General features: G+C 47.2%; 1 protein-coding gene across 1 annotated transcript in view; it reads right to left on the bottom strand.

The window, feature by feature from the left end:
• SATB2 (SATB homeobox 2) overlaps positions 1-13,684 on the bottom strand; it is a 139,331-nt gene that overhangs the window by 22,758 nt on the left and 102,889 nt on the right. Inside the window, exon 10 of the mRNA XM_068137944.1 lies at positions 1,331-1,528. Within this exon, the coding sequence (XP_067994045.1) occupies positions 1,331-1,528 (198 nt within the window). The remainder of the gene's footprint in view (positions 1-1,330; positions 1,529-13,684) is intronic.

The raw sequence follows: 13,684 nt of genomic DNA, 5'->3' as shown, positions 1-13,684 counted from the left end.
TCAGAAGGGGCAGGACTACAAGACAGAACAACTTCCTGTCTATGGATAAAGGTGACTAGAGAGCTGGCAGCAGTGCTAGAGGCAGCAGAGCAAGAGCAGCGACAAAGAATAGAGGCTGAATGCCAAGGTTCACAGCAAGAGCAGCAAAGCAGTGCAAGCTGCCATCAAATGGCAATGGGGAGAGCAAAGGTGGGAGGAGGAGCTGTGAGATCATCAGAGAAACACAGCATGGACAACTCAGAGTGGTCACGCAATGGAATCAGGTGCGTGGAGTACCAGGGGCCAGCCAAAAAACAGCCTGTGGTGGAAGGTGTTACCTCAGCTTTCTCAACTGAAAAAAACATCTCCTGAGCCTCTCTTGGCCATCAGCAGATGTCTGACTTTGTGTTGTGCATCACTAGTTATTGACAAGGCTTATAGGGCTGATTTTATCTTCTGCCTGAAGCTGGAACTGCAGAGATGAGAAATCCTGCAGTATTTTTTGTCTCAGTTTTCCTACACAGATGAGTATATTTGTTCCTCATTCTATTAAGACCCAGGACAATGACAGAAGGAGGATGCACAAACCAAAAATTCATTCTAGTAAACAAGGTTGTAGAGAGGAGAAAACAACCCTGAAGAGGATGTAAAATGAAAGCCTGATCCAAGCAAATCATGGACTCACTGAGGTCCTTTTAGAAGTACTTTCAAGTTTCAGTGGGTGTCTAAAAAACACTTCTCCATGTTACACCCTTCAAACCCCTGTGTTACCCATGCACAAACAAACTTCTCCTACCCTCCTACTCCTGCTGAAGTGTCATCTGGCTCCACTGAACAGCAGCAAACATTCAGCTGCAGTTGCCTGTTTACCACCGTTTGAGAGTGAGCATCAAGGGGCTCAGGCTGTGAGAAGCAGCAAGTGACCAAGTCCCCTACTCCTGCTTCCTCAACAGCTGAACTCTTCTAGCTGTTGCTGAGGGACACATTTGTATTCCTCCAGAAGCTGGTAGCTTTAGACAGCTAAACTGTGTTTTAGCCACAACTACTGACACAGAGGGGCCTCTATAGCATCACTGCTGCTGCTCTGGCTATTCTGGGTGGCAGGGATGGTCACAGCCCTTCTCTTCAAGCCCCAGCACAAACCTGATGCAATGTATGCTCATATGCTGAAACATGCATGCGGTGAACTCTGAACTTGAGAGCTGTGGCCAGCATGTGGCCCTGCAGATGGATGAAAACTGGTGTGTCTCACCTTGCAAAAGCAGAAGACAGCTGGAACCAGCTGCTTCTCTCCACCTGCAGCAGCTGTTCCCCCCCACAGAGACCCTAAGAAGGAAGATTGCCCTCTGACCTGCACGGGCTCAGGAGTGAGCTGGACAACGTGCTGCATACGCTCGCTGTGGTGGTGCCTGGACTCCTCCTCGTAGATCACATCCCTCTCGTGCTGTGGCAGGTTCAGGAACCGACGGATGGTGCAGAGGTTCTCCCAGAGGGTGCGGTTTTCTGGGCTGGGGTTTTCTTTCCAGCGAAGCAGCTCACACAGCCAGCCCTGCAGGGGAAAGGTCAGCACAGGTAACTCACCCAGCACCTAGATGGGAGTGAAAGGTCAGCTAGATTTAAAGCTCTGTGCTGCAGATTTTACTGGTCTCATCTAGTACAGAACATGCCATACTCTCAGCTGCCTTTTGGTCTCAACAGGTCCTTCATATGTTTTATCTCCTGCCAACTGGAAAACAATCACAACTATCACCACTTAACAGGAACGAGGAAGCACAGCATCTCACCTCCTTTCATAACCACACCACCTTTAAAATGCTTAGATAGAAATATTTTTTCTAAAGAAAGCCAGAGGTGAAATAAAGATGCATCTCCACTTCTCTTTCAGAGCCCCTTAATTTCTTCCTCCAAGCAGGAGAAAAGGAGATGTAATCCCTGAGACTTGTTAACAACCCTCATGTTTGCAGCTGCAGAACTAGAAATCCAGTTTCTACAGAAAACATTTAGAAGATACCATCAAGTAAAGACCACAGATCTACTGTCACTCCCCCAGGTCTGAACACCACAAAAATTTGGCAGCTTTAAATAATCAAATGGCCACTTAAAGGATGCAGACTCACAGAACAGAAATCCTCTAGTATTAGGCACAAAAGCAGCACAGTCCTGCAGAATCATAGAATTGTAAGGGTTGGATGGAATCTCAAGAATCATCTAGTTCCAACCCTCCTGCCAAGGAGAAGGACACCTCACACTAGATCAGGTAGCTCAGAGCCGCATCCAGCCTGGCCTTAAAAACCTCCAGGGATGAGGCTTCTACCACCTCCCTGGGCAACCTGTTCCAGTGTTTCACCACCCTCACGGTGAAGAACTTCTTCCTAATATCCAATCTGAATCTACCCACTTCAAGTTTTGCTCCATCCCCCCTAATTCTATCATTACCTGACACCCTAAAAAGTCCCTCACTATCTTTCTTGTAGGCCCCCTTCAGATACTGGAAGGCCACAATAAGGTCACCTTGGAGCCTTCTCTTCTCCAGACTGAACAGCCCCAAGTCCCTCAGTCTGTCTTCACAGAAGAGGAGCTCCAGCCTTCTGATCATCCTCGTGGACCTTCACTGGACACGCTCTAGCACATCCAGATCCTTCTTGTAATAGGGGCTCCAGAACTGGAGGCAGTACTCCAGGTGGGGTCTCACCAGATTGGAGTAGAGTGGAAGAATCACCTGCTGGTGATTTCTGGGCTGCAAGTGCACACTGGTGGCTCATGTTAAGCTTCTCATCCATGAGCACCCCCAAGTCCTTTTCTTCAGGGCTGCTCTCAAGCCAGTCGCTGCCCAGCCAATATTGATGCTTGGGAAGTTACAAGAGATCAAGATGCTAGGTGGAGGTAGTTCCAAACCCAACTACAGGTCACAGTAATAACAGATTGTATTCCTGCTGTATGGTTTTAAGGTTAGCTTGAAGTGCCTTCAAAAAGTTAACACTGTATGAGATCATGTGGGCCCTCTCCACAGGGGAGGAAGCTGAGAACCTTGGGGTGGGAATAGGAACCACTCTAAACCAGAGCCAAACAGAGAGCACGCAGCAAAAGCTGTTATGGTGAGGACAACCCCATGTGTGTGGTGGCGCCCTGGTGTCCATAGCAGGTTAACCAGGGATGGTGGCTGTCATGGCTCGTGTCTGTGTGGGGAACCACAGGACACCACCAGCCCTACCTGGGGCTGGGGACAACCAGCTCCCTCCTGTGCCTGCACACAGAGATGCCATGCAAATGACAGAACACGAGAAGATAATGCTGAGGATGCTGTCAGTGCGCCTACTGACTCCTGTCAAAATATTTTACCTAGTAGCTCTATAACCCATCATTGTTGAGCTACAGCTCAGCATTTCGACACCATTTTGACAGGCACCTTACAATACCTAAAAGAGAGCTTGAGCGACGTGAAAAAGGCCCAGTACCAGGAGGAGCCAAAGCAGTGCTCTTCCCAGCAGCGACTGGAGCAGGCTGGTCCAGCCAGGTTCATCACCAGCCCACATGGGATTTCAGTATTGCTTTTTTTGTGTGACAACTTGTAAGCCATTGACAACTTCTCCTGTGCACTCTAAACCCCACATATAATATCATAAGCCCTTGTTTGTCTTACTCTCCACTGTGTCTTCTGCCCTCACCCTCCCAAAAAAGGCAAGATTTGATTATCTCCGCTGCATCAGCCAAGACAGCAACACCAGCTGTTCTCATTGTGCAGCCTCTTCCTCACGGCCTACATGTTAATAACCTGATCATTCCATTTTCTCCTTCAACTGCCGGCTGCAGCACAGCAAAGAGACAAAAACCCAGGCCCATCTGCAGCAGCTGTAGGCACTGAACTGTGAAGCCACCAGGGATTTATAAACTAATCTGTAACACAACACTGCCTTGTTTTTACAAGTGAGAGGCCACATTTGTGCAGACCTGATCTTTTCTTGCAATAAACTAGGAGAGGTGCAAGGAGGAGGGGGGTTGGGGAGCAAGGGTGAAAACAAGATATCTAATCATTTACTTGGAGAAGAAAGTCATCTGTGTTATATTTTCAAAGTGTTTTGCCTGGTATTTCGGTGATCTCTCAGCCAGGTGATGTCTGCATTTTTATGTGGTTTGTCCACATCCCTTGCCCTCAGTTCTCTCCTTTTCCTCTGCTCTGAAATCCCCCAAACTATCTCTCTTTTAGAGGAAAGACAGAAAGACAATCCAGCAGCTCCACTGTGTTTTCTCAGGGGTTCCTCCATACAGAGAAAATAATTTCTGAAATGCAAAAGAAACCATCTGTGGAAAAAGTAAGCTCCTGCTTCTCCCTGTTTTCAGCAACCTGAACAAGTCTCCAACAGAACTCTTTCCAATGTTCCAAGCAGGTACATTTAACATCCCCCAAAGGATGCCGCAGCACCAAGATAGAAAATACCCACCAACTCTTGCACTTGGCAGAGGTGGAGCCCTGTACAGGGCTGACCCAGGGCAGGATGGCTCCTGGGGCTCTCCTGAGGGCTGTTGGCACTTGCACAGTGCCCAGATCCAGTGAAGCCCAGGGATGGTTTGGCAGGTCCACATCCCCTTCCCAGAGCTGGACCTGCTAGCCTGATGGCGACTGCTGCATCTTGATTGATCTGCCCCATTATAATCAGCACTCATTACAATCACTTAGCCCAACACTACAGGCCTCATTATGGACTAGGCACTCGCTGCCATTAGTCTTTAAGAAGGATGGCGCTCAATTTGCCTGGCAACATGCGAGGTCCTGACCTTGGAGCTATTAGGGAAAAGATTAGACTGCAGTGTGACCATGTGTGCAGACATGAGCAAACCAAATTAATTTCTGGCAAAGGGAGGCACCAGGCAAAGAACTGCCACCCTGAGGACACCTGAGAACTTCTCCATTCCCCAAAGGAGATAAGCTAATGGCACGTTTAAAGGAGCCTGGTTCTGAAGGTGAAGCACATCCGTGGTATTTAGAGAGATATTAATCCAGTTTCCCCACAAAGTATTTGCTTGGCTGATCAGATTAAGGGATCTAGCCTTCAACAGCACACCCCCGCCACAGCAGGCCCCAAGAAATCTGTGATACTTCACAGACTCAGACATATTGCACCATGTGTACCCAGCTGCTACAATAATTAGCTTATGAATGTATCAGCTGGTTCTGTGATTTTTATAAATAATAACTAACCTACGGAGCAGAAAGATTTTCATGAGCCTAATAGTAGCAAGGAATTGCAAGGTGCACCTAACTCTGAACTGTCATTGTGCTAAACGCCCTGGCTTCTCTCAGGCTGGCCAGGACTGGATCTCCCCCAGCACCACTTATAAATATTTTTTTTTTTTCCTACCAGCAGCATATTTGTGGCAGCTTTCTTCACAACAGCCTGCATTCACTCACCCCTGTGTACACACATATACACGCCGCGTGCACGTGTGGCGCGTCTGCACGCAAACCTCTCCTCTTAGCCGCAGGTAAACCTCTCCTCTTGTTGCTCTTTCCCTACCCTTCCCTTTCATTCCCCTCAGCATCCCTTTGATCATCCATCCTCCAGTAGGCAGGAGATGGTTTTGGCTGCTGCCCGAGCTTCCTCACAGGTTCTTTATGATCATCAGTAAGCGCCTCTCCCCGGCGCAGATGAAAAAGTCTGCATCGGATTCCTTTCCATATTTATTTAAATAATCTTAGCACGCCATCCAAGAAAGTTTTGCAGCACCAGGCAACAAAAAAAAAAAAAAAAAGAAAAGGAAAAAAAAAAAAAGGAAAGAAAAGGAAAAAAAAAGTTTAAAAAAAAAAGTGTAAATGTCAAATAAAACAGTGACAGATGACGGTATTCTCTATTGAATAGCACCGTTTCTTCGTGCATGTTCAATGAGAACTCATGAATTATTAATAGGCAAATCTCCTTTTTCTGTTAAAAATCTCAACTTGGGTTTTTTGGTTGCTTTTTTTTTTTAATTTGCTTTTTTTTTTTATATTTTATGATTATTCTTTGCTTCCTTCCTCCCCTTCCCTCCCCCAGCTCCTTTCTCTTTATTTATTTCTTTGGGTGTGTGTATATTACACAGAGCTTTCCAGGAGAATTATTTCATTTGAGAAATGCTAACATACAGAAATTCTTGGAGCTGCAAGCCATTCACAGTGAATTTCCATCTATAGCTGCATTTGTTGGCATGAAGGAGGAGAAGTGAAGTAGGAGACGTTATCTCACCACCTTTTCCCCCGCTCATCCACGACATCTGAGCTCACTGCCTCACAAGCAAACCCAACTGCTGTGAATGTGCTGTGAACCCAACAAACAGCACATCCCTCCCCAGACCCGTGGTGTGCTGCCTCTGATCCTGCCTCCCCTGCACATCCCGAGCCCTACTCCACTGCACAAACAGCCCCCTGACTGCCACAGTCACCAGAAGAGCGTGACACCTGCCAGCGTGACATGTAACAGCGACAATATGGGTGGCAGAATCTGGCCCCTAATGTCAGCTTCTAAGGTTCTCAAACAGGAGTGTCTTCCATTAAAAATAAGAGGAGGAAAACCAGCACAATTAAAAGATGCTTTTGGCTCCACAGCCAGGCACACCCAGTGCTTGTGGTTACAAGGAATTCTGTTCAGAACTTCCTTCATTTCACCCCAAAACTTCTAGAGGCATCCAGAATGCAGCCCAATTTAGCTCATTAGAGAGAGCTGCAGAGGAGCACTGGCCTCTATTTTTGTTGTTCTCCTGAGACAAGATAAACATTTTCTAAGCATTTTATTTGATAAAACAAATAATATCACATTAATGTCCTATTTTTAACCTCTCTCTCTGTCTCCTAATCAAATACATTTCCACATAGCTAAGCAAACAACAACAAAAATCTGCAGAAAGCCAGCCATTTCCATTGTGCTTTTATGCTGTTAAAGGAGCAGCATGGTAACTGCAGCAAAGCATCAGCCCTGGCCACTCCAGCCCCTCGAGGGACAGTTAGCTTGTGCATCCTTTGCCAGCCCTACTCCCTGTCACTTATCCCTCAGCCCCTTCCTCTCAGCAGCAGGACCCTTTCAGTCCTGCCCCAGAGCAGGGGAGGCGTACACAGACATCCTGACCCCAAAATCTTCCTGCAGATCTGCTGACTTGCAGCCAGCCAAGGACCAGACCTCTGATGGACAAGGTGTGTGGGAAGAGCTCAGGCCCAGTTAGCCTGGGGCTACAGGCCTGTCTGACACCTCAAGCAGCATCTCTACCAAAGGCTATCGCAGGAGGAGGCAGTTGGGCATCCACAGTGACTTAGACACCAGTAGCCTTTCTGCTCAGGCTGGACTGTGAGGCACTTTGAGGCCGGATAAAGTTCAGCTGACCTTGTGCCCCCGTGCACTTAACTCTGAATCAGAATTAATGCTAATACTAATACAATTAGCTTTCTGTGCTGACATTTTCTCGGGTCTCCAGTGAAAGCATGAGTAGGCAAATGAAGAGTGATTCAGGAATAAATCTCAAAAAGAAATGTAAAAGGCCGTTTCCTCACCCACATCATCAGTGCAGAAAATGTCAACATATGTGACAAAAGGGAAAAAAAAGCATCGATGATTGACGCAAGTCTTGAGAGACTGGGAAAGAAACGCTGCGTGCCCCACAGAAAGCTCCCTCTCTGCATGGGGTAACAGAGTCCTCTGGACAAACTTCCTCAGCCTCTTCCCTCTGCTCAGTTTGGGACTGTCTGCAGTGCCAAATGAACCAGATAATATTCAGCTCTCATTCCTTAGTCGCCAAACTCTCTTTCCATGAATCCAATAAGTGTCTATTAAAATAAATAAACCCCCTAATGATTCAAGATAACCTAATCAAGAAAGCTGAAATGGATAAAAGACTAACTGTAATGGAGAGTTCTGTCATGGCTTCAATGAATTCTTGATGAGGGCCGGGGGAAGGGGACTGAACCTGAGAAGCTTTACCTGGAGCATTTTGATACAGTTCAAGGTTAATCACTCCACAGCCTAGATCTTCTGAAACACTCTGTACTTGGCCCCCCCTTGAAATTCAGGGCAAAATGCAAAGCACTTTCCTGAGGGTCAGTTTCTCACTAGCCTTCTAAAACATAAAATAATATCCCCAAAAAGAATGAGGTACACGAGCCCTGCTGTGTCTCAGATTGATGGGAACACTGATGCCTGCTTATAGTTCTTGACCTCAGAGAGAAGGATGCTGTGCACTGAGGATATTTCCAGCATGCCAAGTTCAGCATAGCCTCTCCCCATGCTGGAGAGGAAGTGTGGGCTTGTGGTTAGGGCAAGCAGCCCACCAGCAGCTCTCAGATCTGCCAAGGACTTCCTGAGCAAAGCCCCAGCTTCACAACTGTCCCTGCTTTACTCAGATGCTGAGAGGCTGCTTCAGATGCTGTCCTGGAGAGAACTGACACTGCAGCTGCACAGAGCAAAAGCTCATAGATTCATAGAACGGTTTGGGTTGAAATGGACCTTAAAGATCATCTAGTTACAAACCCTACCCAGCATTGGCATCTTCCACTATACCAGGTTGCTCAAAGCCTCATCCATACTGGCCTTGAACACCTCCAGGGAAAGGGCATCCACCACCATCCTGGGCAACCCGTTCCAGTGTCTCACCACCCTCATTGGAAAGAATTTCTTCCTAATCTCCAGTCTAAATCTGCCCTCCTCAAGCTTCAGTACATTTCCTCTCATCCCATCACACAAGCCCTTGTATAAAGTCCCTTCCCAGCTTTCTTGTATGACCCCTTCGGGTACTGGAAGTCTCTCCAGAGCCTTTTCTTCTCCAAGCTGAGCAGCCCCAACTCTCTCAGCCTGTCACCACAGGGGAGGTTCTCCAGCCCTCTGATCATATTCATGGCCTCCTCTGGACCCTCTCCAGCAGTTCCATGTCCCTCTTATGCTGGGGGCACCAGAACTGGGCACAGTAATACAGATGGGGGTCTCAGCAGAGCGGAGGGGCAGAACCCCCTTCCTCATCTTGCTGCTCTCATTGCTTTTGATGCAGCCCAGCACACACCTGTCTTCTGGGCTGCCAGTGACCATTGCTGGCTCATGCTGAGTTCTTCATCAACTGACACCCCCAAGTCCTTCTCTTTAAGACTGCTCTTGAGTCACTCCTCACCTAGGCTATATTTGTCCAAAGGTACTTCAAAGAATTTTTAAGTTCAGTCCAGAAATGTTCTTCTGTTTCCTCCACATGTAGCAAGAACATCAAAACGTCAGCAGAACAGATATGCCCCAGCTGTGGAAAGTCACATCACCACAAAGACACCAAGATGCTACCACAGTCAAAAGTGTCCTATACACATAAACAATATACACCAGTCATCTTCACCTCCAGCTGTTCTTTCTGTTTGTGGCTCATCATCACTGGAAACCAGTCAGTTTAAGGGCAAAGAAAATACTGATTAGAAAGTAAAGACAGAGAAAGGCACCTCATCACATCAAATGAATACAAGAGAGCAGATGCTGAGAAGGGAAGAGAGGGACAGGCAAAATAAGGGATTTCTACAGCTAAGCCTGCTCCAGAATGATGCTGTTCATCTTTCTCACAGCACCTCCATTTTCTCAGAGCATGGTCAGGAGGTAAGGATATGGGCAGGTGGCCATGGTGCCAAAACCCATCTAGCACAGGCTCCTGCTGTGGGGCTAACACCCTCCTTGGCTAGAGAACAGGCTCCCAGACAATCCTGGCAATGAGGCAGGGATCTCAATGTGAAAAGGAGCAGCCAGAGGAAAGGCAAAGAACTGTTGTATTGATTTGCATCCAGAGCCTTTGGTTTCTGCTAACCTGAAGGGCCTCAAATGAAGGGCTTTTCTGCCTCCACACTCCACCCTGGTCAAGCTTATTTTTTGTTTATTTTTACACAGGGCAAAGACACAAACCAGAGACTGAGCTTTGCCAGCTTAACAGTTTTCCAAATGCTGCTCCATGGAGTCTCTCTTGCTTTACTGTGCTGCAACTGGAATGAATTCCAGTCCCTTGAGGAAGAGTTTCAGATTCGAGGCTTCACTTTTGTTTTCATTGGGGTGATGAAGGTCCATTTGCCCTGCTCGGGGCAGATCCCCAGCAGCACATACCCTGCTTCCCCAGTCTGACCAAGCAGAGTCTCTTGCCTGGGAGAACTGTTGGGTCTCCACATCCATACAATCTGTGCCTGCCCTCGGACTGTCAACAAGGGCTCCAGCCAGCCATGCCTGCTATTTATTTGCATAGTGACTGTTTATTATGAACAGAACTATATTCCTAAACTAATTTTGCACAGACTGGGAACAAACCATCTGCTGAGGCCATCACAGCCTCTGCTAGGTCAGAGGGGTGATGCTGCTGCACACTGTTATGGAAAGGCTGGCATACGGTCATGGGGGAAGCAGTTTTCCTGAAGTTGTACTGCAGAGCTGCTGCAGAACTGCATGTAGAAGCCAGTTTGCACAACTGACAGTCCAAACCTGCTGCAACCCAAGGTCAAAGCCTTAGCCTGGCTCACCACGCAGCTTTGGAGACACACAGCCTATCCAAACCTCTCTGAAATGACACACCAGAAACCCATCTCCTTGTAAGTCAAATACAACCAGAGAAGCCCAAAGCACAGGTTGGACACCAACCCCTGGTGTCCTGGCTATACTGAGACTGACTCTTGATGTGGTAATATGGGTCACAGGCATAGCCATTTAAAGGACAAAAGGCACTGGCAGGCAGCACTGCCAGAGAAGCAAGCTGTCCAGTAGGTATGTCACTAACAGTTGACAAACAAAACAGGATGACACCTTTGGAGGGCACCAAGTCCTTCAGCTCCTGCTGCCTTCAAAAATACAAAGCACTTCAGGAGCAAGACTAGAAGTGTCTAGGTTCAGTTGCAAGGAATAAAATGCATATTAAGGAGAGTCTGTCTAAAATGAATGGCTTGAGATATCTGTGAAGGTGGATTCCCTTAAAGAAGTGCAACCATACTACCTTTGTATCTCTGTGAGACCTTGTTCCTCGCACTTCGGTTGACTTGTAAGCTTGGTGATTGTAACCTCAGTTTCTGGTAGCTGCCCTTCCCTTTAGATGCTGAACTGAGACTTTGCTATGACTTAAAACCAAAGATGGCTACTCGTTAAATTAGAGGTCAATTAACTCCACCAGTAGATGCTGCTGCTTGCAATAACTGCTCTCAGTGGGCACCACTCCCTGTACGAAGAGTGAAGATGAAATGAGGGCTCCACTGTCTCTGGCTGCTCTCTCGGGTACATGACATACAGCCCTGCATATAAAATGTCAAAACAGCCCTGTCGGAGACTCACTGGCTGCTAAAACTGTGAAGATCTCACAGCACCGTGGATTGCTGTTGACAGAACAGCAGCGACCAACATAACACATGCCTTGTTAGCAAACTGGAAGCCTCTCAGTAGTCTGGGGTGAGGGAATAATAGAGGAAGCCAAAGCGATGCAAGCCAGGCCTGTGGAGAACAGCAAGTGAACGAACCTTGGCGGAGAGTCCAAGCAAACCCTCAGACTAGCTCTTTCTTCCCCTCTTTCCAACTCCCACTTCTGCAAACATGGGCAGTTCTCAATGAGTGCTTCCCACCATGTAGCTCAGCTGCTGAAATCAGCAGCATCTTCACTCAAAACTGGCCTGCACAAAGCACGGAGAAAGCCCTACTGACAGTCTTTCGACAAGCCAGACCTGAGGCGACCTGCTGACCACCAGACCATGCCAGCAGCTCTCCTCAGCACAGGAGGTTTTGTTCCAACTTTTGGAACTCTTTCTGGTCCCAGGGCACCCCCCAGCCAGAGGTGGGACAGCACAGGCAGGCCAAGCCAGGCTTTGGGGCAGGGGAAGGCCCCATACACTGCTATGGTTCTTGGCTATGGCCTCTCTACCCCTGCCTTCCAGTACCCCCATAAAGCACTTTCATGCTCCAGCAGAGCGCTTTGACATCTCAGCATGGCAAGTGCTGGGTCATCCCAGGGAGCCAGCACTGCTTTGGCAGGGCTGTGAAACAAAAGAAACATCAGCCTCAGAAACGCTTCTTTCCTCGCTGCTGCTGAGGAAACAAAACCGTTATGTGCAGCAACTTGGCTTTAAGCAATAACATTTGCGGATCCTGCTCTTAACCTTTTGCATCTGGCTCCCAAACCTGCCCTGCTCTTTTTCCACGCGAAAGCCTAGGGAGCCTGTTTTTGTTTGGGTGCTGGCGTGCAGTGCCGCCAGAGAAGGGCACTCAGACTGGCACAGCCCAAAGCTGGTGAGCCACCCAAATTATTGTTGGGTGGCTCAGTCTCTCTCTATTTCAAGAAGCCTCCGGGTATAATGACAGGAAGCTTGCAGGCAATTTTAAACCAAACCTCAGAAAGGCTGGCATTCAGTCTGTGTTAAATGCTCCTTATTAAAAGCTATCCAGTCCAGATTCTGGGTGGAACTTTGATATCTGCATGGAGTAAAGAATAAGGGGCACGTTTGCAAAATCAATTGTGCAGTTTTTATATTTACTGCACGTTTACCACATATGTCATTTATTACACAGTGGAAAACCGTTAAATGCACAGTAGTTGTGCCAAGTGGCATTATGCTTTTAACAGCTTTATTCGTTTAACAGCTCCAGTTCTCATTATATTTTGCCATGTGGTACATGAGATTTTTATGCATTTAACAGTTTAAGAGGGTTCCATGGTATTTTCCTTGTATGTCTTTCATACTGTGACTGGGATTTTGGTGGGGGACAGAGGGGTTGTGGGCTGTAACCCCTGCACCCCGAGAAGAGAGAGCAAAAGGCCAAGAAAATAGATGATTAAATGAGAAAGGAAAAATGAATCAGACCTCTGTATGTCAAGACACAAATACCTGTAACAGGGACAAGGCTCTCCCATGAGCTCTGACAGCCTTTGATACATTGTTTACACGCTGTTCAACCCCTTATTTTACATCTACTTTAAAGACTGAGATGTTGTTTCCCTGCACAGAGGGCTCAAGAAAGTATTGCATTTTGCAGGGTGTGTGCATCTAGACCTTTCTGTCCCACCTTGTCACAGACACATTTGTGTGCATATTGATGCCCTCTCCTCACCCAACTGAGTAATTCCATACAGGACATGAAGGAGCCTTTTCACTGAGCAAACAATTCCTTTTGATGGACTCTAATCCACTTGCTGTCCTCCCTACAAAAAACTCTCTCTGTCCTCCTTTCAACAAAATCCCTTTTGGTGTGTTATATTTTTTTAAAGAGTTGGATGAAATTTTTAAATTAATGGATTCCTTTCAAGAATTTCACCCCCATCTAGGTTTGCCCACATGTATTTTTTACACCCAAGGTGGAAATTATCCAGGAGAACTTGCTGCAGTGCCCTCTCACGTCTTTTTGTACCAACGATTGGATCTGATGTGAATTATTCACATGGCAATACCATATGCAGCACATACAACATGAAAAAAAACAACAGGGGAAACACCTGCCTAATACACAGCTTCCCATTGCCTTCCCTCAGCTAATCACTTGGGAAAACCATTTCTTTGCATGCCAAATGAGAAGGATACCATCATTCTGAAAGGTCCCTGTCCCACCAGCAGAGGTGTAAGTCATACACCACAAGTGGTCAAAGGCATCTATGTTTCTACAAAGGGGAGAAGCTTGGCCTGAGAGCTGATCCTTTCCTCAGCCCTGTTTTAAAGGGGAAAAGGAAACCACTTCAGCAGGCGAAAGCCAAAAACACGACAGGCTCCCCAGAG

Source organism: Melanerpes formicivorus, unplaced genomic scaffold (assembly GCF_026170545.1).
Source record: "Melanerpes formicivorus ecotype bairdi unplaced genomic scaffold, bMelFor1.0.p_v2 SCAF_5, whole genome shotgun sequence".
NCBI lineage: Eukaryota > Metazoa > Chordata > Aves > Piciformes > Picidae > Melanerpes > Melanerpes formicivorus.
Note: the sequence above shows the minus strand (reverse complement) of the source record. Positions and strands in the feature narration are given on the sequence as shown.